We start from the raw sequence: 27650 nt of genomic DNA on the forward strand, positions 1-27650 counted from the left end.
AATAAGTAGCATAAATGATAGGTGGAAAATAGGGGGAGGATAAGAATAGTGTAGGAAATGTAGAAGCCAAAGAACTTATAAGTATGACCCATGGACATGAATATAGGGGGGGAATGTGGAAGGGAGGGGGTGGGCAGGTTGGAGTGGAGTGAACGGGGGGAAATGGGACAACTGTAATAGCATAATCAATAAATATATTAAAAAAACTCAAAAAAATTTTTTTCACAGATCAAATGTATTTAAAAATGGCTTTATGGCTCAGACAATAACAATAGTGTTTTTTATGGTTAGTAGCTTTGCCAACAGGTAACAGCAAGACAGTGGTGTCTTTTTTGTGGTGCAGTATCACTTAGCTACTGCCATAAGTGTCAGCTCCCAGATGTATAAGAATCAATTTATTTTAAAACTCTTTTCCTTATATTGTAGGATAAAGCAAGTGAACACTTTTGGCAAAAGCTAAATGAGATATTCATAAAACAAAGAAATTAAGGAAAAACAATCATTGTTAAAACTGATTTGAAAATATTATATGGACATGGGCAACAGTATGGGGTTTGCCTGAGGGAGTAAAGATGGGGGCAGGGTGGGGGGGCAAAGGGGGAAAATTGGACAACTGATCTGTTAGCATAATCAGTAAAATATAATTAAAAAAGAAGATATCAGTATGAACTCATAAACTTTTAGAAAGGTATTTACTAGGTTTGTCCACTGCTAGTAACAGTGTCATCTCAGAAGCAACCCTTAGTAACCAAATTCTGGCTCTCATCCAATTACCCACTGAAAGTACACAGAGGTGAGTCCTTGGAGAAATGGTGGATTCCAGGTGTGTAGTAGGGAAAGGTGCAAAGTGAGCCTGGAGTGTCTAGTTATGCCAAAAAGCTTCCAAAAATAAATGTGTTGTATCAAAAGGGTGAAAGATACATATTGAAGAGACATTCATTGGCCAAAGTGACAACCATTTAGTAGCAACAAGAATACTTAAAGAGGGAACAAATGAAATTAATGAAAATTCAAGAGTTCAAATAATGATACTCAAAAAAGAGAAAACAACCCCCCTGAATGTATAACCAATTTGAGGAGACTATTAAAGCAATTCTTTTTTAAAAAATTGATAACCCGTGGCAAAAAAAGTGGTCATGTAATCTGCCTCTTCAGTAGGAAGGTATTTTAGGATATACAGATAGTCCAAGTGGATGAGGCAAAGTTTTACCTTACAGAAGGATGCTAACTAATAATGTTAGCATTATTATTATTATTGATTCTGGCAAGGATTGTTAATTGGCGAAAAAACCAGTTAGTAAATTGGACATTTGCATGGAGACAAAGTAACATGACCTTATTTCACAATGGAAAAAGATAAGAATATCACCATCCTAATGATCATTCTTAGTGTCATTAATGATATAGGAAGCACAAAACATTAGTTATCATGAATTCTAGTAAAAAATGTTTAACTTGTATCTGTCAAGTCTTTAGAACTAACTTTCAGTTTTCAGAAAACACAGAGACTAGAAGAATAAGCTAAATAGCCCAAGGAAGCAACCAGACAAATTCAAGAGGCAACATATTTTATAGTACAACTGGTCCAGTTTCTCTACGAAGAGGGTATCTTAAGGGAAAAAAATGAGGAACTCTGCTAGACTAAAAGAGGTCCAATGACATGCAGTGTATGGTCCTTCAGTGAATTTCATTTTAGAATAAGCAGATATAAATGGAATTTGGGAGACAAATGGAGAAATTTGAGTATGGCCAGGGTATTAGATGAGATTAAAAATACATATATGTGTATAGAAAAAAATCAGAAGGGATACCACACTTACGTGTGTATTAACAATAATAATCTTTGGACAACAGGAATACAGTATTTTTCTGCTCTCATTCTTGTTTAAGTGTACTTTCTAACTTTCTACACTGTACACTGATTGCTTTTGTAATAATGAAAGGTCATTTTTAATTAAAAAAGTCTTTAACAAGACCAACCACAGGTTTCCATTAAATGAGATAATACATGGAAGGCACAGTGACTAGACCAAAAACATTCAATAAATGTTAGCAATTTTTTTAAATAAAATAAAAGCTAACTCCCTTTAGGTCATTTAGAAAGTTCCATTATTAAGAATTAAAAAACAAGGGGCAAATCTACAACCATCAAAAATAAAACAAAACCCCAAAATAAAACTAAATCACCTAGCGATCTACCAATTAACAGTTGACCTCTATCCAACCCCTCTGATGTTTATTATTCTGTTCTCAAGTTTCTCTCCACCTTCCTCCTCTCTCTCAGGTAAGTCAAGGGGAAAAAAAGATGAGAATATGAAATAACAAATATCAACATATAGGGTTACATGAGAAAAGGTAGTCTAAACCATCTTTCTGCATTAGGTAGTGGTTATTGTCTTGGAATCCAACACTTCTTAGAGCTACAGGCTTTAATTCTCATTTATGTGGTTAATTTAAAAATAAGTAGGAGAGCTTTGTGTTTCATAAACATTACATTCTGAGTATTTTACTATCTACTAGTTCAAACACTGGGTCCTGTGTTCATAGGAATGTGTTCAGAGTCTGACAGGCTTTGGTGGCCTTTGGTGACAGTGTCCTGTGGGATGTGAGATGGCAGCAGGTTCTGAAAGATCATATATTTAGCTAGAGGGCAAGTACCATGTTGCAGACTGCAGGAAGAACTTGTCACCCTAATTATGCCAACTCTTTCTGTTCTAAGGTCATTGTAATATGAGAAAGACTTTCTTGGGTACTGACTTCTCAATGACAGCTGTAAGTTGAACACACTGGTTGCAAGGCCAACTTCAGAGATTCAGCAATGCCTTTCACCCTATAAACTGAAGCAATTCCAATCAAATTCACAAGAACTAAAGGCTAAGATGTACTCAGTAGGCACTAAATAGAATTAAACTGGTAAACACAATGGAAATGTTCAAAGCACTCAAAAGGGAATCGAGTATCCTTGGGTGAATGTGAGGAGGAGTCAATGACAGCGGCAGGACTCCTCAAGAAGGGCTTTCAGTTCTGGGAACCGCAAGAGTTGCAAATCACACCCATCTGATGCCTGATTTTACACGTGTCTATTTTCATTTATTTCATGTGGGAGGTCTGACTCTGTCTTTTCTTCCCCAGGATCATATACAATTCCTCTGCCAGCCTAAGGAAACACATTTCAGCAGACCTTGCATATAAGCAGGCTGCAATAGGGTCTCTCACCTGTTTGAACACAGCTGAGTAGAAATTATGCCTGATTGATGATGGGACACCCATAAAGAACTGTGCCTAAACTCATCGGCATGACAAAAAGTGACTCAGGGCTCTGCAATAAGAAAGCCTGGTAACTTGTTTTCCAAAGATCTTGCCCTACCTTTTAAAACTTGCACCTGAGTCAGCTTTTCTCCTTCTAGACATTGTCAATAGGACAGAGTTCCACCGAAAGTGCAGTTCAATAAGTAGGAATTCAGCTTCTTGTTTAACCGCCAACTAAAATTTAATCTTCCATCTATATACAGTAAATGGGAAGCCAAAAGCTATTCCCAGAGGCTCAAAGAATTAACCACAGGGCTAGAGTCTGCCAAACTATAGAGTCTACAGGCCCATTTCTATCTGTCTCGCTCTTTTCCACACATCCCTTGCCTAAAGCACTGTCCATGCAGACCTTCTCCAAACCCCTCCCTCCCTCACCATCTGCCATAGAAAAGTTCCTGGAATCTCAATGGTCACATCATTCAATTTTTGCTTATGAAGGAATTTGAGAGTATGGGAGTCAATACATTGTATCTGAGAGGTCCTCTTCATGTTATACCTCATGACAAAGTAGAAAGCAATGGGGAGCTTCTAAATTTCATATCCATTTTATTCACCCTTGAGCCCAGTGAGTTCTCTCTCTAGGAAAGATTTTTAAAATGTCAGTTAACACTGGGAGACAGAAAACAAAACCCTAATCTTGCTGCATCCAGCTGAGCTTGTGTAACGTGAGGGAGTTTTATCAGGTCAGACAGAGCACCTGGCAAGATACCAGTCCCACTTGGCTTAAGGGGAACAAGTTGTATGGAATTTTATAACAAGGACCAGAATGGTAGAAAACTACAAACTTCTAAAAGCAATGAGTCATAAAAATTAAAAAGGTGCAAAACTCATTGCAAAGTAGAACAGGGAGAAAAAGTGGGAAAAGAGGGATTTATGCTGCTAATTTCCTAAGCAGTATAAAGGCCCCAGTGCAATGCAGAAGGATAAAGCCCATTGCTGACCAACAGCTGGACTTGCCTTTAGATTTGTTTCAATATTCCGAGCTTGGAGCAATGCATGTTCCCACAACAGGAAGGCTGGCCCCAGAAACTGAGACACAGTAGCCCTAATAATGATACCTCATGGAAACTTGTTGGCCCCTCTGTCTTGTGCAATTTGGTAGAGTAGCTCCAGTTGCCCCTCCTCTACTTTAAGTGTTCTGGCAAACTATACAGTTCCCAGAAGGCTGATGGCTTCTGTAGTCCCTAGCCACCTCTAATTGCTTCACTGACTTGAGGATGTTAAGTGGAGGCAAACAAGGAGTAAAGGCTCATTCAGAAAACACAAAGGCTTTGTCTCTCCCTGGAATCCACATTCAGGTACCCAATGACCTTCCTGACACATTCACATAATGTGGAGTAGGTAATTCAAGTGCAGCCTTGCAGAAGCAAACTCCTGACTCTCTTCCCCTCCTCAATCCTCTACCTCCCTCCATCCATTCCCATTTTAGTCATCTCCAACACCACCCAGACAATTGCTAAAGTCAAATCTAAACATCACCTTTACTTCCCTCAATCTCTATCCCTACCCCATCACCCAGATGGATTGACCCCACTTCCAGCAAGTATTGCAAAAGCTGCCATGTGTCTCTATTTCTACTCCTACCACCTCCTCCATCTCCGTCACCTTGGCCATCTCGGAAGACCAACATCTCTTTTTCACTGGCTTCCCTGCAGTCATCCTCCCCACAACATCCACTAGTCTTTCAACAGTACATGTACTCAGGCCTCTGTCCCACCTCATTGCACTTCACCCTCAGGGTTCCTGCCATGCCAGTACTTTTATGACTGACACCTGTCACTTGTTCCTGCCTTGGGCACTGCCTACCTGGAAAGTTCTCCCTCTGAAAATGAGTGATGGATCCTCATCATTTCCTCAGAGGGCACCCTAGACTAACTAATTTAAAATTTTCACCCACCATCCTACTTCAATGACCTTACGAGCCCTTACCATTATCTGATATTTTTCTTCTTTAATCATCTTGTCTATTCCCAGGCTTGTTTTTTCATCAATATATTCACAGTGCCTAGAAAAATTCTTGCACACACTGTACACACTTCATAAATACTTGACTGAATGTCTTCAACCCTTCATAAATGTTGGTCAGCCACCCAAGACATTGGGCTCTATATCAGGAATGAGAGGATAAGAAAGATGTGATAGTCTTGGTCTTAAACAGTTACAGTTTAAAAGGCATGTGTAGCAAGAATTTGGCTGGTCACACTAGTGTATCAAAGGGCAATCTTGAAAGGGAGGCATTTTATCTTCATGTGTTCCCACTGGGCTCTGATCTCTTTTAGAAAGCTGTGTGTCTTACCACAAATTATGAAATATGTAGTGGTAATGATGATGTGACAATGATGATAGTGATGGTGATGATGGTTATCATTCATGGTGTCCCTACTGGGTTCCAGCCATTATGTGTAATAATGCTTATCCTCAAAACAGCCATGTCCAATCCAGCCTTATACTCACACTGACACAGAGGAATTAATACAGGTGCAGAGGGAACAAGTAACTGGCTAGTCACAGAGCTATCAAAGGCATGACTGACGCCAAAGCCAGGCAAGACCTGATGCTTATGCTTCTTCTACTTGGCCAAGCTGCCAAAGAAACTGACCTATGGTTCATGTCCACCCACTCATGACAGCAATAAAGAGAAACTCTGAATTAACAACTTAGTTTCACAGAAGAGATTCATTTTCCAAAACCATCTTGGGATGTGATAGATAAGGAGGGAAAATATGGCAGTAACAAGTAAAGTCCAGTCCACTTTGTATCACAGCCTCAAAGAAAAGAGGCTTCAGGGAAAACATGGTACTTTCTTACCCCCCATATTTATAAGCCTAACTGGAAGAGAGGGGTTAAACTGTTAAGCACAGAGCTGATGCTAGACAGCAGACACTGAGAAAATGTTAATCAAATTGACTTAGAACACTAACTTTCTCTTCTCCTTATCATCCCATAGCAATAAACAGCCAAACCACTAACCTTGTGAGTTCTTCCTGGAGTTGTGTGTGGTCAGGTGGAAAGAATTTCACCACAAACTTAACAACAACATGCTTTGGCCCTAAAGAAAAAAATAAAGCAGTTATTGATTTGTGTCTCAAAAGCAGTTAAAGAAAAATATTTTCTGGGGTATATTATATACCAAATAATAACTCTCACTCCAAGATGCAAAGTGTACACCTGGCAATGCCTAAGTCACTGAACGGCTGGTTAAGCTAAGTTACTAAATCACACTTTTACAATGCGGGGAAACAGATGGCTTTTTCTTCTTTAAACTGTGACAAAGATATTACAGAGATATTAAACTTTTTCTCTGAAGACTTCAGTTGTACTCCGATTAAAAAGGCATTTCTCTTCAAAAATTGCCTAATTAGCTGCTTTAGTGCAAGTACAAGTTTTAGATCATTTTAAAAGGAGGTAATGAAAATGTAAACCAGTCATGTAATTTATTATTTTTAAAAATCTGTAAGTTACAGCAGCTAATGTGTTTAATAAATATGTACCCAGCACCTATTTGCCAGGTACTCGCCTGAGGTCTGGAGAGAAACATCAACAAGCCAAGTCCCCACCCCTGCTATAGTCAGCCAAAGTCTTTCAAGCGTCTCATAAGCCATCTTGTTGATGAGTTCAGACAAAATTAGGAAGCAGATCTGGGAGGGAGTGGTCAGGGAGAGACTGTGAAGGAGATGGGTAAATTTTGTTTTCAGAATTAAAACAACAAATAGATTATAAAATAATAATTTGTAATCTGAGTCAGAGTTTGATGTGTAAACTACAATATAAGGGCAATCTTACACGTTCTGCCATTTAAAGTGATAGCAATGAATTTATATGTTCTATGAAATATTTCTTAATGAAATTGGGATTTCATTAAGGCACTATAATGAAATCTCAATTTTAACAGTACATGTATAAAAGCAGAAAATGTCTTTTTGCTCTACCATTTACTATCACAAAAATAGACGTGTGTATCATAATTTCTATGCTAACATATTCAAGTTTAGGAAAAATACCAAAAATGATATATGTTAAGATGAAGATGTCGCCAATATACACAAAATTAAGAGGAATTAAAACAAGGCACACAAATACGGAAGCCAAGAGAAACTGGGCTTTTCCCTAATCATTCTAAAAAATTAACAAAACCCTCGCATGTCAACTCTGGGTCACAAAAGAACAATAGCAAAATGGGGAAGATGGATAGGCCATGCTATTTCCTTTCAGTTATTTTTACGGAGAAGGGAATTAAATGAGGGTATTCAGATCCTTAGAGAACCTGAAGTTGAGGAGCTGCTAGCACTAAACACAAAATGACTGTTTTGTCACACGTGGCTAGTTACACAGCACATGGGAGGAAAAGGAGCACCCAGTGCAGACCCAATAGGGACGGACTCTCTTTGTCTGCATTTGCTAATATGCTAAAAGATCATTTCCACCATTAGCAGAAAGAGGGGAGGAAAGTCCAGTGCTGAGGCATGATGAGAGGGGAGAGAAAAAGCAAGAGTTCTCTTTCCTTCCTTCTCTCCTAGACCCTCCTTAATCTTTTTCCCAACACGTGGCCTGAATGCAAGTCAGACTCACTTCAGTTCTGCCTGCCACTCAGAAATTCAGAAACACATACATACACATACACTTTATTTTTCCAAACCTCACTTGCATTCTGATTTCACAGGCTTTGAAGAGGCAGTACAGAAAATCTTATACCAGTTTTATAAATAAATTCCTCTTCTTCCCCCCTTAAAAAGTGACAGTAAGAAACTGTGCACAAACAAGACAAGTTCAATTACTTTGGGGCTTAACAGCATGCTTTAGTTGTTAATCAAAATGACATCTGATTTCCCAAGCAAGGTTTTGATTATCAAATTGTTATTTATTAAAACTGCAGAACATATATTTTAATGGTATGTGGATGAGAAGATGATGAAAAGCAATTATGATGTAAAAAAAAAACCTGTATCATTAAGTGTGCTTGATGCCACGGGACAGACACCATCTAGATGAGGAAATTGTCTGGTTTTATATTTAATATCACTGTTAAACATATGGTATGTACTTACTTCTAATCTGCTTGACAATAGGTTTTAAGAGATCCAGCCACACCTACGAAGGAAAAAGAGGAGATACAAATTCTCAATAAAAGAGTTTAAGTATTTTGAAACTTATGTGGAGCTATTTAAAATAAAATTGTCCCTTTTTTCTCCAGAATTTTGTTATCTTACATTGTATACCACTTTTATACAACAGATTCAAATTTACTAACATTATCCCTAAGATCCAAAATTAAAATCTCTCCTAGACTCAGTTAACTAAGAATTTTTCTATGCTCATTTGTACTTTGGTCATAATTACCTAGTCAGCAAGTATTAATGTATGACTGCATGTCTGGCTACAAACTGAGTGAAATATGCACGCTCCTTAATGAAACAAAATGCATGTATGTGCACATATCGTATGTACAGACAGAATAACTTTGAGAGATATGGAAAGAAAATGATATTTATAGAATACCACCTTTGCACCAGGCACTATACAGAAGCTATTTACTTATGAACAAGGCCAGAAGAATTCCTGTTACCCAGGAAAGAAATCTGAGAATTGGTGAGTTCAATAACTTGTCCCAGGTCTCTCAGCTCCAGAACAAAAGAGCCAGGACTGAAATAAGGCCTGCCTAATTTCAAAGTCCAGACTCTTTTCACACATTCTTGCCTTAGAATGCAGTTTGAGTTGAAAAATTTGAGAGAGAGAGAGAGAGAGAGAGAAAGACCAGCTGTCCTTATTAATAAAGTATGTTAACCATTTTATCTCATTTTATAATGGTTTTCTTTAAATTCACCTTGAATTTGTGGCCACTTGAAAAGGGTTCTATTGAAGCTCATATTTGTATATATGATAAAAAACAAGGTTAATGTGCTTAATGTAAAAATGGTTTTATAAGTAAATGTGAAGAAGAGAACACAAAACTATGCAAAGAACAACAGGTAATTGATGAAGAAAAAATGACAATAGCTAAGGAGAAATGTTCAAATTCAGGAGTAATTTGCACTACAAATGCAAGTTTAAATAGCAATATACCATTTCCACCCATTAGATTTGCATAGATATATGCCTATGTGTACTTGCATGCTTTATTTTATAATACCCAATGGTACAGGGAATTGGCACTCTCTTATTCTATTGGTGGATATATAAATTGGTACATTTCTGGAGGAGTAATTTGGGAATAATTATCTAAAGCCTAAAAAGTACTCCTACACATGCTCTTTCACCCAGTAATTCAACTTTGGGTAATTAGACATTTATGCACAAAAATATTTATATATAAGGAATGTTAATAGCATTTCTATAACAGTAAATTTTTTCCCCAATAACCTAAATAAATAAATAGTCTACATCTATATAACATTACCATACAGGAATTAAAAATTATGTTCTTGATAAATACTTATGAATGTAGGAAAATGTGTTTGGGAGGTTGCAAGATGAGAGACTTCTTGTCTTCTGCCTTTTTTTATTATCCAAATTACCTTAAATAAGCACTAAGAATTCTCATAATGAAAATAACTAAAAATTTTAAGTTCCCACCTATTCACATTAAACTTCCACATCACCTTTTTAAATAAGTTAAGAGTTTATAATAAAACTCTCACTTCTGTATTCCCCACCCTATAGCACTATCCTATAAGAGAAAAATATATTGGCATTAGCTGATTTAGGATCATCTCTACCATGGTGCTCATAAATCTCAACCTTAAAATGAGAGAATAATCATTCAAAACAGCAATTGTCATTGCAAGATATATTATTTTCCTCCTAAGAATACTAAAAAGATAGAGGAGGTGGCAAATGTATCTTCATTTGATAAGAAAGCAGATTCAGAGAACAGACACCCAAAGTTGGAACTTAAATCCTGTACTTCAAATTTATGTATTAATCCTACTAAAAATTACTGTGTCCCTATGCTTGGCTCTGGGATTCCAATTATGAGAAAACCAATCATGGTCCTCACTTTATGGAGCTTATGGTCTAGTAAGGAAGACAGACAGGAATCAAAAGACCTTCTCAACAAAAATGAAGAACCTGAGACAAGTGCGTAAAAAAGGGGAGTCCCAGAAGACTCAGAGTGTCTGGGATAGAGAAGGTTGAACCAGTCATGGAAGCAGCAGAAATAGAGGGAATCAGAGACTTGATATGAATATGACACTGTTCAGGGAACATGACATTATACTGAGGTCTGAAGGGGAAGAGAGTAAGAAGAACAGATGACACAGTAAAAACACTTGTCTACATGCCTGAGGTGAAGGACACCAACACAGCTACAGAGCACAGCTGGTGGGTCAGGAAGGGGTCAGACCTCACAGAGGTCAGGTTAAGATTCTTTGTCCTTATCCTAAGAACAATGAGAATGGTTTACGCATGGGGCTGATCCAATCTGATGTGCACTCTAAAAACATTAGTCTGGAAGTGTGAGAATAAATGGGAACAGCCAGAATATATATATATTTTTTCATTACAGTTTACTTCCAATATTATTTTGTATTGGTTTCAGGTATATAGCATAGAGGTTAGACAATCATATACTTTACAAGTGTTCCCCGCATTATTTCCAGTACTCACTTGGCACTATACATACTTACTGCAATATTATTGCTTATATTCCCTATGCTGTACTTTATATCCCGTGGCTATTTTGTAAGTACTGGTCTGTACTTCCTAACTGATGAAGGACTTTTTCAAGAAGCTTGGCTGTGAAGGAGGAGGAAGACAAGAGGTTAGGAGTATAGAGGGTAAAAAAAAAAAAATCAAATAAGGGCATTGATTATTTGCTTGTTTTTAAACAGGAAAGCCCTGGGTACTTTCAAAAAGGGGAAGGATTGAGATTATGAGCAAGAAGAGCTAACTGATGTCCTAAGGGACTTGAAATGATGCGAAAAGATAGCTCTTAAGCAGAGGGCAATGACTTGAATTAGAAAAGAAGAACTCTTCCATTGGGGGAGAAAGATGGAAAAGTTAATTACAAATGTAATTAAGTTTACATTTCTTGCTTGGGAAGATAAGAAAGTTCCTTTTCAGTGTCTTCTGTTTCCCCTTTAAAATCTGAGAGTTGGTAAATCGAGGCATATGGAGAAGATTCAAAACAGTTATGTTGCATGAGGCATTGAGTTAACAGGGAATTCTAGTGGGATTCTGCAGGGCTGCTGAGCACACACTCACACACCTGCTATCCTGTGCTCTTTCAGCCTCCATGGCTGCCTCAGGAGACCCATCTCTGAGATATTTCACTATCACTGATTCTGCCACAGGATCTGCCTAAACGCTGCAAGCGACTCAGGACAAAACAACTATGCTCTGGCAACACGGTTGCCAATTTTATGAACTGTTATAAAACAACTCTCTTCTGTTTTTGGCATTTCTGTGGAAAGCATCAAATACAAACTCCAATTTGAGCCAACTGAGCATGTGGTTTTTAGAACATGTAGGTCTAGAAACATCAGACTGGTGTGAATGAGCCCATCTGGTAGAGCTCTGCAGCAGTAATGCCACAGGGCACTGATCACGCTGCACTGGACTGGGCAAGAACACCGAACCTGAGGGAACCTCTCCATTAACTAGTGAGACTGATATCTGCAGAGCTGAGAGAAAAGGTCTTGCACACATATACTACAAATAGATGGGCTGGAAGGAGCTCCTCTTATTTATTTCTAAGAAGAAAAATAGGATTGCTGCTTGACTAGAGTTAAAACACTGACATTTGATATATAGGAAGGGCCACTGGGAAACATTTGAACTGAATCAGATCGCCTTAGACAAATCACTTGTTCATTCAACCTAAGCAGAACAGAAACGAGTTTCAGATAAGCTAAAAAGGCACCAAAGCACCATAATCTGTCTTTCCCTGCGAACAGATCACAACTGTAATGATATATCTCGAACCCAATCCTCCACCCCTTCAACCAAGCCACACATCCTTGCTCTCTCTAAAACCATGCTGCTCAGCTCCAGAGTGCAACTACACGTACACATTACTTGACTGTAAATAGACTTGATTAAAATGAATGAACTTCTAGAAATGTCATTCCTAGTGAGTAGGACTCACCAAATCAAGAAACTTTCCAGCTGAAGTTTGAAGGCCTATTGGAAGAGTTTGCTAAGGCTGCCATGACTAACCACCACAGACTAGGTGGGAATAGACAACAGAAATTTATTTCCTCACAGTTCTGGAGGATCAGGGCATTGGCAGGTTTGGTTTCTCCTGAGGCTTTGCTCATTGGCTTACAGATGGCTGCCTTCTGGTTATGTCCTCACATGGTCTTCCCTCTATGAACGCATGCCCCTGGTGTTTCTCAGGTATCTCCAAATTTCTTCTTCTAAAAAATGACACGAGTCAGCCCTGGCCAGTGTGGCTCAGTTGGTTGAAGCATAGTCCCATAGACCAAACAGCTGCAGGTTTGATTCCCAGTCAGGGCACATACTCAGGTTGTGGGTTCTATCCCCAGTAGGGGGGTGTGTAAGAAGGCAACCAGATTGTACTCTCTCTCCTTTCCTCCCTCCTTCCCTTCCTCTATTTGTTAAAAAAAAATGACGTAGTCAGATTGGATTAGGGAGCACTCTAATGGCCTCATTTTAACTTAATCACATCTTTAAAGGCCCTGTCTTCAAGTATAGTCACATTCTGAAGTACTGAGCATTAGAGTTTTCAACATACAAATTTTAGGGGGACAGAATTCAGCCTATTACAGCTATCTTCCACAATCTGGTTTCAACACAGCTTTCCCCTGCTTACATACATTTTACTCAGGTTCCCTATTTTCCTACAATGCCCTGTTAATATTACTTTCTCCTTTGGAATGTGTTCTCTGCACTGAAATACTGTTAGGTGAGAAGAAGTATTTTAGTGCCTAGGTATCAAAGGCAAGGCGAGATAAATCACTGTTCCCAAAGCTGTTCTCTTCTTTCCCTCAACATTTTTTGCCCATATTATTTTGGTGAGTGACATTTTAGGTGGATTTTGAAGGCAACTGAAATATTTGAGGTATTTTGGAAAAGGTCTTACTAAAAGAAAGTCAGGTCCTGGCCAGGTGGCTCAGTTGGCTGGAGCATTGTCCTGTGCACCAAAAAGTTGTGGGATCCGTGCTCGGTCAGGGCACATAGCTGGGTTGTGTGGCCTATCCCCCACAGGCACACTGTGGGAGAGAACCTATCAATGTTTCCCTCTCACATCAATGTCTTTCTCTCTCTCTCAAATCAGTAAACATGTCCTTGGGTGAGGATTAAAAAAAATAAATAAAATATAAAAGAGAGTCAGTTACTTGATAATACACAAGGGGCAGGGAAAAGAGACTGTTTCTTGAGCAACTACTGTGTGCCAGGCATTGGATAGGTGCTTTATATATTCTCATGTAATATTTATTAACAATGTGGTCATTTTACGCAGGAAGGAAGCTAAACTCAGAAAGCTTATTTAAGTTGCCCAAGGTCACATAGCTGGGGTTCAACATTGAGTTTATTTGACTCTAAACAGGTGCTTTTTCTACAACAAAACGTCCTGCCCCTCAAAGACTACAAGACTCAACAACAGTTCAAGTCTCATCTTCATGTTTAAAAGTCAAACTGTATATAACAAAAATATTTCATTGTCAACTATAACATATATAGAATCAGAAAAATAGGTTATAAAGAATTATCCAGTATCTAGAAATCATTGTAACAATTTAGCCTTTCTTTAGGCTGACTCCTTGAAGAAATAACTTTACTTTGAATTTTTAATAATTTTACATTTGTTTATATATAAAATATATGTAAAGTGTGGCTTTCGTTTTAAAACCCACTAGAGGTTTCTGATTCTGATCAAAATAGAGTAAGAGGGACAGGATCTTACCACATGAAACAATAAAAAAAAAAATGGAAACAATACATAACACAGCAGATATGGGGCACCAGGCAATGAGTAACAGTGATTTCCTGAGAGATAATAAAATAATCACAATCTTTGCAGTCGACCCAACCTTCTGCCTTGAGCAAGTCTCTATCTAGACTGTGCTGCAGGGAGGAACAACCTGGAAAAATCCATGAGTTGAAGAGATGGGGCTGAGAGTATAGGGAACCTGGGTAGCAAGAGTTCACAGGAGAGTTCCAAAGAGGAGAAAGCTCTCTCCAGAAATAGCATTGAAGAGAGTAAAGAGGGTTACCCTTCAGTAATCAGCTGAATATTGATCAACATATGCTTGTGAGAAAAATACCAAGACTGGAAAAAAAAAGAAACGATAAAGAGATTAGAGGTCACAGTTCCTGGTGTTCACACAGGGCTAGGAACATTACTTATTTGCACCAGACAGATTGGAAAACTTCATGATTCACGGGCATTGGGTAGAATGCTGAAGGGTCATCCCTAGCAGTACAGAATAATTTATTCTATGTTGTAGACTATACCAGTTTCACCTAACGGGTGTTAAAAGTCAAATCTGAGAGCCCAGAAATAACCCACACCTTTATAGTTAATTAATATTTGACAGACGAAGCACATACAATGGACTAAAGATAGTTTATTCAATAAATGGTGTTGGGAAAACTGGACAGATACGTGCATAAAATGAAACTAGACCACCTTCTTACATCATACACAAGAATCAATTGAAATAAATGAAAGACTTAAATATTAGACCTGAAACCATAAAAATTGTAGAAGAAAACATAGGCAGCAAAATCTCAGACTTTGCTCTTAGCAGTATTTTATCAGATATATGTCCTCAAGCAAGGGAAAGAAAAGAAAAAATAAACAAATGGGACTGCATCAAACTGAAAAGTTTGTGCACAGCAAAGGAAATCATCACCAAAATAAAAAGACAACCCACAGAATGCAATAACATATTTGCTGATACATCTGACAAGGGGTTAATATCCAAAATTTGTAAAGAACTTACAAAACTCATCACCAAAAAAACAAACAACCCAATCAAAAAATGGGCAAAGGACTTGAATAGATACTTCTCCAAAGAGGACATGCAGATGTCCAATAGATGTATGAAAAGATGCTCAACCTCACTAGTCACCAGAGAAATGCAAATCAAAACCAAAATGATATATCATCTCACACCTGCCAGAATGGCTATTATCAATAAATCAACAAACAACAAGTGCTGGCAAGGATGTGGAGAAAGAGGAACCCTTTTGCATTGCTGGTGGGAATGCAGATTGGTTCAGCCACTGTGGAAAGCTGTATGGAGACATCTCAAAAATTTAAAAATGAATCTGCCTTTAGACTCAGTGATCCTACTTCTGGGAATATATCCGAAGGAACCCAAAACACTAATTTGAAAGGACATAAGCACCCCTTTGTTCACTGCAGCATTATTTACAGTCACCAAGATATGGAAGCAACCCAAGTAGATGAGTAGATAAAACAACTATGGGATATTTACATAATGAATACTACTTGGCTGTAAAAAAGAGGAAAATTTTACCCTGTGCAACAGTATGGGTGGATCTGGACAACATTATGCTAAGTGATATTAATAAGCCAGTCAGAAAAAGACAAATACCACGTGATTTCACTCATATGTAGAATCTAATGAACAAACTAAACTAACAAGCCAAGTAGAGACAGATTCAGAGATAGAGAGTAGGATGACAGCTAAGTGGGAGGGGTTATGGGGTGGAGGGATTGAGCAAAAAGGAAAAAGAACTCATGGACATGGACAACAGTGTGGTGATTGCAGGGGAAGGGTATAAGGGAATTAAATGGTAATGGAAAAAATACAATAAAAAAGTTTAAAAAGAAAAAATAAAGGCTACTGATTTTTGCATGCTAAAAAAAGGGTAAAGATAAAAAAGACAGTAGATTTGTTGGCAACAATGCAAGTGAGAATGCAGTGAAGCAAAATTTTAATATATTGGAAGAAAAACACAAAATTCATCTTACAATTTTACACCCAGGAAAAAAATACCTTTTAAAAAAGCAGGCGAAATAAAGACTCTTTCAAACATATAAAAGTTGAGAGAATTCATCACCAGCAGACTCATGTAACACAAAATGTTAAAGAAAGTCCTTCAAGCAGAAAGAATGATATCAGATAGAAATCTGTATCTACAGAAAGGAATGACGAATACTAAAATCTTAACTCATGGTATATAGATAAGATGCTTTAAAGATTTTTTGATTATTTATAGCTACATAAAAGAGAACAAAAACAGTAATAGTAATGTGGGGTTTATAACTTATGCAAAAAGATCAGCAAGGGGCAAATGGAAGTATATTTTTTTAAGTTTTTACACTATATGTGAGTGATATAATATCCCCTGAAAGCAGGCTCTAATAAGTTACAGATGCATACAAACTCCAAAGCAACCACTAAAGTGACAAATCAGAGTTATAGCTTATAAGCCAACATAGATGGTAAAGTGGAATCATCAAAAATATTCTATTAATCAAAAAGAAGCAGAAAAACAGGAACAAAGAATGAACAAGACAAATACAAAACAAATACAAGATTCCTGATTTAAGCCATATCACCAATCACATTAAATGTAAATGGTCAAAACACCCCAAATTAAAAAGCAGGACTGTCAGACTGAACAAAACAAGACCCAACTGTATACTTCCTATAAGAAATGAACTGTAAATATGAAGACGTAAGTTAAAAGGAAAAGGATGAAAAGGTGTATTATGCTAACAATAACAATTTTTAAAAACTAAAGAAGCTATATTTGTACCAGACAAGGTAAATATCAGAATAAAGAATACCCCTAGGGATAAAGAAGGTAATTTCTTTTTCTAATAAAAATTAATTAATCAAGAATATATAAGTCTTTAATATTTATACACTTAAAAGCAGAACTTCAAAATACATGAAGCAAAAACTGATCAAACTGCAAAAAGAAACTGACAATTTCACAATTTTAGTTTGAGATTTTAATACCTCTCTCTAGTCCTAGGAAGGACAGTCATTCCCCAGTAAGCAACACCCCAGATATCAGAACTCCAAGAACACAGAAAACAAGAAAATATTTTTTTAAAAAATCAGTGGTTCCTAGGGGCTCAGAGGGAAGGGGGGGATCAAGAGGTGGAACACTGGATTTTTAGGGCAGTAAAGCTATCCCTTATGATACACATCATTATACATTTGTGAAAACCTATACAATGTATGACACAAAGAATGAACCCTAATGTAAATATGGGACTGTAATACTAATGTATGAATATTGGCTCATCAATTGTAACATATGTATCACATTATTGCAAGCTGTTAATAAAAGAAGTCACTTGTGCATATGTTGGGGGAGAATAGTATATGGGAACCTCTCTTTACTTTCTCCTCAGTTTTCCTTTAAAACTTCCCTAAAACTTCCTAAAACTTCCCTAAAAAAAAAAAAAGCCTATTAATGAAAACAAAACAAAACAAAACACAGACTCAGAAGATGGAGGTGAGGTAGGTGGGAGTGGAACCCAGTTCTCCCTGTGCTCAGCTGGAACACCTACCTGATCTTCTGAGGAACACAGTGAACAGCCCACAGAATCCCAGCTTATATGAAGCCTGGAGGCAAAAAATTGCAGAGGACACTGTAAAACAGATGGTGAGAAGATTGCACTGGGATGGTAAAGTCCCTGGGATCTGCGTGGGGACCAGGCTGCTGTGCCCCAGGCTTGGCTACTGCCTCAGGAAAAGGGAAGGAGAGTTAGATCACCAGCTCCCTGTCCTACCAGAGCTGGAAGTCGCTGAGGGAAATAGAGACTAAGTGGGAGACACACAGAGGCGGTACATATCCGCTGGGACGGTGGACGCCAGCACTAGAGAAACTGAGGTGCCAGGTGACACCTGGAGAAAGGAGGAGTTGGGCTGTGTGGGACCTTGAGTAGGATAATCTCCGGACTGGTTGGAAAGTTGGGCCATGTGAAAATCCCAGCGCTTGTTAAGAACAGTGCGTAACTGCTTTGTAAAGAACTCTCCAGCAACAGCTGGCTAGCCCCCAGGGTGATTTCAGCTGCACCCGCCCAGAGACAGTAGCTGAGCAGAACTGTGCATCCCGCAAGCTGTGAGCAGCTGAGTGACTGATTTGAGCCTGACAACTCACAGAGGACCTGTGCTGAATGCTGGGAAACTATGAATATTGCGAACCAGACCTGGTCCCAATCCTCTCAAAACCATAGGAAGGGAGAAAAGCAAAGCCTAGGCCCCCTCTTCCTCTGAAATCTAGGAAGACCAGCAAACTCCTTGAATTGGCTTAAAGTCAGCAGGAGGCTAATTATTATTATTACTATTTTTTTTGGATCATCTCTCTTTTTTTTTTATCCTTTTTTTTCTTCCCCCAAGTGAGACAATAAGATGTGGAGTTACAAAGGGTCCAGAGACAGATAGAAAGGGGGAGCACAAGGCTAACCCCCAAAACTGAGAAACTGAGATAAATGTCACTTTGCTATACCAAAGAGCTGGCATTTTAGTTTATGTGTATTATTATTATCTTGTCATTATTTTTTACCACTTTTATTTTATTAGTTTTTTTAAAATTTCTCTTCCTTATGTTTATTTTTCCTTGTTTTATTTCCCTGTTTAACTGCATTGTTTGACTGGTTTTCCTTATTCTTTCTTTATTGTATTTTGATTTCCCTTCTTTCACTTCACCTGTGTTCCAATGACATACAACTCTTGATCGGGTACTTTCTATTCTGGTTATCCAAATCATATATTTCTTCTCACATTATTGTTGTTCCAGTACTATTGGAAATAATTGTTGTTCCATACAATTATACACACTACACAGCAATCCTCCCTTATCTTAGCCAACTTCACTTTAATCCTGAGCATGATTATTGTCTGGTTAACTCTATTCTCTCTCACACTACACCTACTTTCTATCCTTTAATCATGATGTCTCGTCATCCAACCTTGCACAAGCGCTCTGTTTCCTGGATTCAGCTCGCAATACTCCTCCCCTCTAACAAGAGTCTTATCTCTCTTTTACCGTTTATAAAGAGTGGCTAGTTGGGTGAAATATCACAGTTAACACTATACTTATCCAAAGAATTTCCTATCTCTTCTCTACTTGCTGGTACTTTAAATCCCATAAAATACTCTCCTGCTGTCTAAATCCATTTTGCCTACCCCCTGCCACTGATCACATACAAGAATAGGTGGCAGCTGTGAATATCAGTATAACTGCTAGAGGAGAAAAACCACCAACGAAGGAACCACCAAAGGTAAAAACCCAAGTACAAGCGAGCCCACACAAACAAAGGAAAGGGCAAATCAAGAGTGTCCACACAAGGAGGTCAAAGAGACCACACCACTGAACCGCATAGAATTCCTACCATAGAAGTTCACCCTACAAAGACAGCTAGCAAAGTGAAACATCAGGAAGCTGAGAAAAAAACAAAAACAGTCACCTAAAATGGGGAGACAAACAAAGAACATGCAATCAAAAGGAATGGAAGACTCCCCACTAAAAGAGGTAAGGGAAATGGAGGTACCCAAACTATCAGATACAGAATTCAGATTAATGGTTATACAGACGCTCAAGGAACTCAGAGACAATTACAAGGAACTGAGTGAGAACTACATCACAATGAAAAAGGAAATAGAAACTGTAGGCAAAAACCAGGAAGAAATGAATAAAATCTCAGAAATAAAAAACATGTTAGGAGGAACTGCAAGCAGGCTGGATAAAGCAGAGGATCAAATCCACAAGTTGGAGGACAAAGTAGAAAAAAACACCCACAGAGAGCAACAAAAGGAGAAGAGACTCAGAAAGAATGAATAGGTGGTAAAGGAGCTGCAAGACAACATGAAATGTAACAATATCCATATAGGGATACCAGGAGGAGAAGAAGAGCAAGGGATAGAAAACCTGTTTGAAAAACCAATGATGAAAAATTCCCTAATGTGATGAGAGAAAAAGTCACACAAATCCAGGAAACACAGAGTCCCAATCAAGAGGGACCCAAAGAGGCCCACTACAAGACACATCATAATTAAAATGGCAAAATTCCAAGACATAGAATGTTAACAGCAGCAAGGGAGAAACAGTAAGTAACATACAAGGGAGCCCTAGTAAGTAAGGCTAGCAGCTGATTTCTCAATGAAAACACTCCAAGCCATAAGAGAATGGCAAGAAATAAAATATTCCAGGTAATGAAAACCAGAGGTCTGCAACCAAGATTACTCTACCCAGCAAGGCTCTAAATTAAAATGGAAGGCCAACTAAGGACTTTCCCAGACAAAAGAAGCCTCGAAGAATACACCTCCACCAAACCAGCTCTTCAAGAGATGATAAAGGGACTGCTTTAAGAAAAGGAAGGAAAAGAGAGAGAGAGAGAGGAAACCAGGTATGAAAAAATGGCAATGAATAAGTACCTATCAATAATAACCTTAAATGTAAATGGATTAAATGTTCCAAACAAAAAACATAGAACAGCTGAATGGATGAGAAAGCATAATCCACACATATACTACCTACAAGAGACCCACCTCAAAACAAAAGATCTACACAGACTGAAATTGAAGGACTGGAAAAAATATTCCAAGAAAAGGCACAGAAAAAAAAAAAAGCCGAGGTAGCAATACTCACATTAGACAAAACAGACTTCAAAACAAGGGCCATAAAAAGACCCCCAGAAAGTCACTTCATAATAATCAAGGGAAGAATCGATCAAGAAGACATAAACATTGTAAATATACATGCACCCAACATAGGAGCACCCACATACATAAAGAAATATCAACAAACAAAATATCAACAAAGATATTGTGGCATTGAACCATGTCCTAGATCAAATGAACTTAACTGATATATACAGAGCCTTTCATCCCCAATAAGCAAAATACACATTCTTTTAAAATGCACACGGAACATCTTCAAAGATAGACCCCATGATAGGAGAGAAAACAAGCCTGAACAAATTCAAGAAAACTGAAATCATATCAAGCATTTTCTCTGACCACAAGGGATTGAAACTAGAAACCAACCTCAAGGAAAAAACTCAAAAACACTCAAAATCATGGAGATTGAATACCATGCTATTAAAGAATGAACGGATCAAGAATGAGATCAAGGAGGAAATCAAAAAGTTTCTGGAAACAAATGAAAATGAATTCACAACAAATCCAAAACTTATGGGACACAGCAAAGGCAATCCTGAGAGGGAAGTTCATAGCAATACAGGCCTACCTAAAAAAAAATAAAAACATTTTAAATAAACAGCCTAGCCCTACACCTACAAGAACTTGAGGAACAACAACAAAGGCAGCCCAGAGCAAGTAGAAGGAAGGAAATAAGCAATATCAGAGCAGAACTAAATGACATAGAGACTAAAAGCACAATTCTAAGGATCAATGAATCCAGGAGCTGGTTCTTTGAAAAGAGAAACAAAACCGACAAGACTTTAATCAGACTCATCATGAAAAAAAAGAGAGAGGACCCAAAGAAACACAATCAGAAATCAAAGATGAGAGATTACAACTGACACCACAGAAATACAAAGGATTATAAGAAATTAATATGAAGAACTTTATGTCAAGAAATTTGAAAACCTAGGTGAAATGGACACATTTCTAGAAAAACATAATCTTCCAAAACTGAATGAAGAAGAAGCAGAAAGCCTGAACAGAACAATAACAGCTGACAAAATTGAAGAAGTCATGAAAAAACTTCCAACACACAAAAGCCCTGGACCAGGTGGTTTCACAAGAGAATTCTTCAAAGCATTTAAGGAAGAGTTAGCCCCTATCCTTCATAGACTATTTGAAAAAATCCAAAATGATGGATGACTCCCAAACTCTTTTTTTGAAGCCAGCATCACCTTAATCTCAAAACCAGATAAAGACACAACAAAGAAAACTTCAGGCAAATATTGCTGAGGGACATAGATGCTAAAATCCTCAACAAAATATTGGCAAACCACATACAGCAATACATTAAAAAGATCATATACCATGATCAAGTGAGATTCATCCCAAGGATGCAAGGATGGTACAATATTCTCAAATCAATAATCATAATAAATAACAAAAACAACAGCAAAGACAAAAATCACATGATCATATCAATAGATGGGGAAAAAGCATTTGATAAGGTACAGCACCCATTTATGATAAAAACACTCAGAAGAGTGGGAATAGAGGGGGCATTCCTCAACATCATAAAGACCATATATGAGAGACCTACAGCCAACATCATACTCAATGGACAAAAACTTAGAGCTTTCCCACTAAGATCAGGAACAAGACAAGGATGCCCTCTCTCACCACTCCCATTCAACATAGTATTGGAAGTCCTAGCCACAGCAATGAGACAAGAAAAGGAAATAAAAGGCATGCAAATTGGAAAAGAGGAAAGAAAACAGTCATTGTTTACAGATGACATGATAGTGTATATAGAAAATCCTATAGACCCCACCAAAAAAAAAAAAACAAACTTGACCTAATAAGTGAATTTGGCAAAACAGTGGGATACAAAGTCAATACCCAGAAATCAAAGGCATTTTTGTACACCAAGAATGAAATATTAGAAACAGAAATCAGGGGAAAAAACCCTTTGATATAGCAACAAGAAAAATAAAATACCTGGGAATAAACCTAACCAAGGAGGTAAAACACCTGTACTCAGAAAGCTATACAACACTGAAGAAAGAAACTAAGGAAGACACAAACAAATGGAAAGATATACCGTGTTCATGGATTGGAAGAAATAACATCATCATAATGACCATACTACCCAAATCAATTTGTAGATTCAATGCAATATCTATTAAGGTACCAATGGCATTATTTCACAGACATAGAACACTTCAAAAACTTATATGGAACTATAAACGACCCCGAATAGCTGCAGCAATTTTGAGAAAGAAGAGCAAAGTAGGAGGGATCACAATACCTGATATCAAACTGTATTACAAGGTCACTGTAATCAACACAGCCTGGTACTGGCAGAAGAACAGACACATGGACCAATGGAACAGAACAGAGAGCCAGAAATAAACCCAAGTCTCTAGCATCAATTAATATTCGACAAAGGGGGCAGCAGTAAAAAATGGAGCAAAAATAGCCTCTTTGACAAATGGTGTTGGGAGATCTGGACAGTTACATGCAAAAAAATGAAATCTGATCACCAACTTACACCATACACAAAAATAAATTCAAGGTGGATAAAAGACTTCAATATAACTCGTGACACATAAATGTCCTAAAGGAGAACAAAGGCAGGAAAATCTCAGATATCTCACGCAGCCATATTTTCACTGATATATTCCCTTGAACAAGGGATATAAAGGAAAGAATAAACAAATGGGATCTCATCAAAATAAAAAGCTTGTGCATAGCTAAAGAAAACAGTATTAAAATGAAAAGAGTACCAACCGTATGGGAAAACATATTTGCCAATGATACCTCAGACAAGGGTTTGATCTCCAATATATATAAAGAACTCAAATGACTCCACTCTAAGAAGACAAAAAACCCAATTAAAAAATGGGCAAAGGACCTGAACAGACACTTCTCTAAGGAGGACATATGGGGGGCCCAGAGACATATGAAAAGAAGCTCAGTATGGCTAGCCATCAGAGAGATGCAAATTAAAACCACAATGAGATACCACTTCACACTGGTCAGAATGGCCATCATAAAGAAATCAACAAACAACAAGTGTTAGAGAAGTTGTGGAGAGAAAGGAACCCTACTGCACTGTTGGTGGGATTGCAGACTGGTACAGCCACTGTAGAAAACAGTATGGAATTTCCTCAGGAAACCAAAAATGGAACTGTATTTTTACCCAGCAATTCCAGTGTTAGGATTATACCCTAAGAACCCTGAAACATCAATCCAAAAGAACCTATGCACTCCAATGTTCATAGCAGCACAATTTACAACTGCTGGAGGCAACCTAAGTGCCCATCAATAAATGAATGGATCAAAAGACTTTCATACATTTACACAATGGAATACTATGCAGCAGAAAGAAAGAATCTCTTACCCTTTGCAACAGCATGGATGGAACTGGAGAGCATTATGTGAAGTGAAATAAGCCAGGTGGTGAAAGACAAATATCATATGATCTCACCTTTAACAGGAACCTAATCAACAAAATGAACAAGCAAGCAAAATATAACCAAAGACACTGAAATTGAGAAAAGGCTGACAGTTACCAGAGGGGAGATAGGAGGGGTAATGGGCGAAAAGGGTGAAGGGTTTACAGGAACAGTTGTAAACGACACATGGACAATAACAAGGTGGGGGTGTGGAAGCAGGGCAGGGAGGTGGGGAGGGTTGGGGTGGTGGAGAGGAATGTGGAGAAAAGGCAGAACACTGTATATGAACAACAATAAAAAATGTTTTAAAAAATACAAAAATAAAATAAAATGTAAAGAAACAAAATGAAAAGCATATATCTTCCTTATGGCTTAAGAAACAGAACATTATCCATAACTCTGTTTTCCAGTGATCTGCCTTCTCCCAGGCTCTCTGCTTAAGGAGAACTTTGCTTCGTCTAGTACGTGCCCTGTCAACATAGTCACTGTCAATGAAACCATGGTGCTGCCCTGAGTGCTGAGATAGTCCACAATCTCATCTCTGCTGGCTTCCCAAACTTTTACCTGTCCCTTGTCCTGCACTATTCTAATCCATTACACCTGGCATGGTCAGCAAAGAGACCTTCCTAGCCTCCGATATCTGAAATTAGATGCCCAGAAACAAACAAGTTCAAGTGGCTACCACTAAGCATACGTAAAGGTCCGTCTGACTCTGGTGGAGATGGGGAAACTCTTGTCATCCCAAGCAGTGATGTTCTGTGTGATCTCTAGACTCTAGGAAGCATGCACCTCCAGAATTCGTATGTTGAAATCCTATCCCCAATGTGACTGTATCTGGACAGAGGGTCTTTAAAATGTAATTAAGGTTAAATAAGGGCATTAGGATGGCTCCCTTGTCCAATAGGACACAGGTGGCAAACACAAGGCCCACAGACCAAATCCGGCCCTCCACCTTGTTTTATCCAGCCAGGCACCTTGTTTGTACCCAGCAGTAGTGCCAAGCTCTCGCTTAACTGTTAAGGAGTAGTTACATTTATACAGTCCTAAAATTACGTTTGGCCCTTTGAAGGCAACTGTGAGGCTGATATGGACCCCAGTGAAAATGAGTTTGATGCCCCTGCAATAGGGCTTATAAGAAGAGGAAAATCTATCTCCCTACCCCACCAATGTGAGGACAAAGTAAGAAGGTGGCTATCTACAAGTCAGAAAGAGGGTCTTCACCAGAATCTGACCATGCTGGTACCCTGATCTCAGACTTCCAGCCTGTAATACTGTGAGAAATAAATTTCTTTTGTTAAAGTCCCTCAGTCTATAGTATTTTGTTATGGCAGGCCAAAATAAGACACCTACCAAGGGCAAACTTTTCTCCTGGCATGGAAAAGAATATAAAGTGAATGAAAAGATGCCAGTCTTTTTTCTGAGCTTTATCAATTTTTATTTATTAGAAATTAGAATTGTTTTAATAGGTTACTAAGCAATGCAGCTTTAATAAAAGAATAGTAGGCCAGCCTCATTGGTTTCTGAGCCAGAGTGGCAAGCATAAAATCCAACACACAGCTGAGTGCCTACTCTGTACCAGAAAACCTGCTGAACTGATGACTGTAAAGTATCTGAATTCTCATAATAACTTTGTAAAATTGTCATTTATTTATCCTAGAAGTTCAGAATCTACCCAAGTGCTAAACAAAACAGCAAATGTTGAAATGGAGACTCGCAGGCCATAATGCAGAGCTTTTCCCACTATCCTCAACCAGTTAACAAGATAAATCTCACTTATACACCCATCTCTGCTGTTGAGGTGTGGGCAGCTCTTTAAGATGGAGGAAGGCAGCCAAAAGTAGCAGAGTGATCACACTGACTGAGACAGGCTTGCGTGTGAATGCTGATTATCATCCTGGTTTTAAAGTTCATTGTTAAATATTGGGCAAGTGACCCCTCGCTGAATGTGCTCACTTTAAAATGTGAATAAAAAAATACCTTTCCTGGAGAAATATTATAAAGCAGAGATTGGCAAACTAATACCCACGAGCCAAATTGAGCCTATCACATGTTTTGATACAGCCTATAAAAATCAATGAAATTCAAATATCCATGCCCATAAGTAAAGTTTTGTTTAAAGACTTTATTTATTTATTTTTAGAGAGAGGGGAAGGGAAGGAGAAAGAGAGGGAGAGAAACATCAACGTATGGTTACGTTTCATGTGCCCTCTACTGGGGACCTGGCCTGCAACATAGGCATGTGCCCTGATTGGGAATAGATCCAGCGACCCCTTGGTTCACAGGCGGGCGCTTAATCCACTGAGCTACACCAGCCAGGGCACTATAAGTAAAGTTTTGTTAGAACACAACCATGCTTATTTGTTTACATATTATCTATGGCTGCTTTTGTGCTATGGTGGCTGAATTGGGTAGTTGCTATAGAAACAGTATCACCTGCAAAGACTATTTACTATCTGGCTCCAATTGCTGATTCCTCATATGGAGAGAAATGAGATGCATTTAGGTTTATAGCACAGTTTGTGGCACACAGAAGTCAAGGACAGTTCCTCTCTGAGCTCATCCCAGTGGCAACCTCCTGTGTTTCTGGCCTTTTACAGCCTTCCGCCTCTAGGTACCAATGAGCTGGCACATTAAATTCAGGGTCTTGATTCCTGGGATCAATAGTGTTTCTACCATGGAAAGACCAATCAATGTTTTAAAAAGCTGGTTAAAAGACTTCTCTGCTCCTGTGGGGCAATCTTATAGGGATGGCTACCTGGACTCAAGGACAACAAAAGGCCAAACTTGCATGTAAACACAGCAATCAATCTATTAATTAACAAGCCATAGAACAAGTCCAGTTTGGGGTAGAGAATAATTGATTAGTTACTCATTGTCACTAGTTTATTTTCAATCTTGAGAAACACATCTTAGACCCTGTAAAAGCGCTCATGCTCCCTTTAAGTTTTTTGAAACCGTTACTATGAAGAATGTTCTGATGTGGCTATTTACATGACAAAAATCAAGAGAAAAGGGGTGGAAGGCTGGGCTGGAATGCAAGTTGCCTGAATCTACCACTTAGGGGTAAAAGTCCACTGTTGGGAACCGCCCTGCCTGGTTTCAGAAGCTGTAAACCCCCATGGTTAAGGCTGAGTGACAGACCTGGGGACCATAAGCCACTAAGGAGACAAAGCTTATCTCCTTGGCAGGGGCACACGTGCCTCCGCCCCCTTTACTTTACTCTGCTTGGCCCTGAGCCTGACCAGTTAGCCAACGATGGGTAAGATTCCTCAAGGGAGGGACAACCTAAGACAGGCATGGTCATGAAGAGGCCCTTAGGGAAGGACTTGGGGGGCTATAGAAA

At 38.4% G+C, this 27650-nt stretch overlaps 1 protein-coding gene across 3 annotated transcripts in view; it reads right to left on the minus strand.

The window, feature by feature from the left end:
- FARP1 (FERM, ARH/RhoGEF and pleckstrin domain protein 1) overlaps nt 1-27650 on the minus strand; it is a 388385-nt gene that overhangs the window by 93285 nt on the left and 267450 nt on the right. For all 3 annotated transcript variants that reach the window (XM_045186721.3, XM_045186722.3, XM_024578871.4), the window contains exons 4-5: nt 8355-8397; nt 6280-6358 (exon numbers count right to left, since the gene is read on the minus strand). In XM_045186721.3, the coding sequence (XP_045042656.2) occupies nt 6280-6358; nt 8355-8397 (122 nt within the window). The remainder of the gene's footprint in view (nt 1-6279; nt 6359-8354; nt 8398-27650) is intronic.

The sequence above is a fragment of the Desmodus rotundus genome, chromosome 13, assembly GCF_022682495.2.
Source record: "Desmodus rotundus isolate HL8 chromosome 13, HLdesRot8A.1, whole genome shotgun sequence".
NCBI classification, from domain to species: domain Eukaryota; kingdom Metazoa; phylum Chordata; class Mammalia; order Chiroptera; family Phyllostomidae; genus Desmodus; species Desmodus rotundus.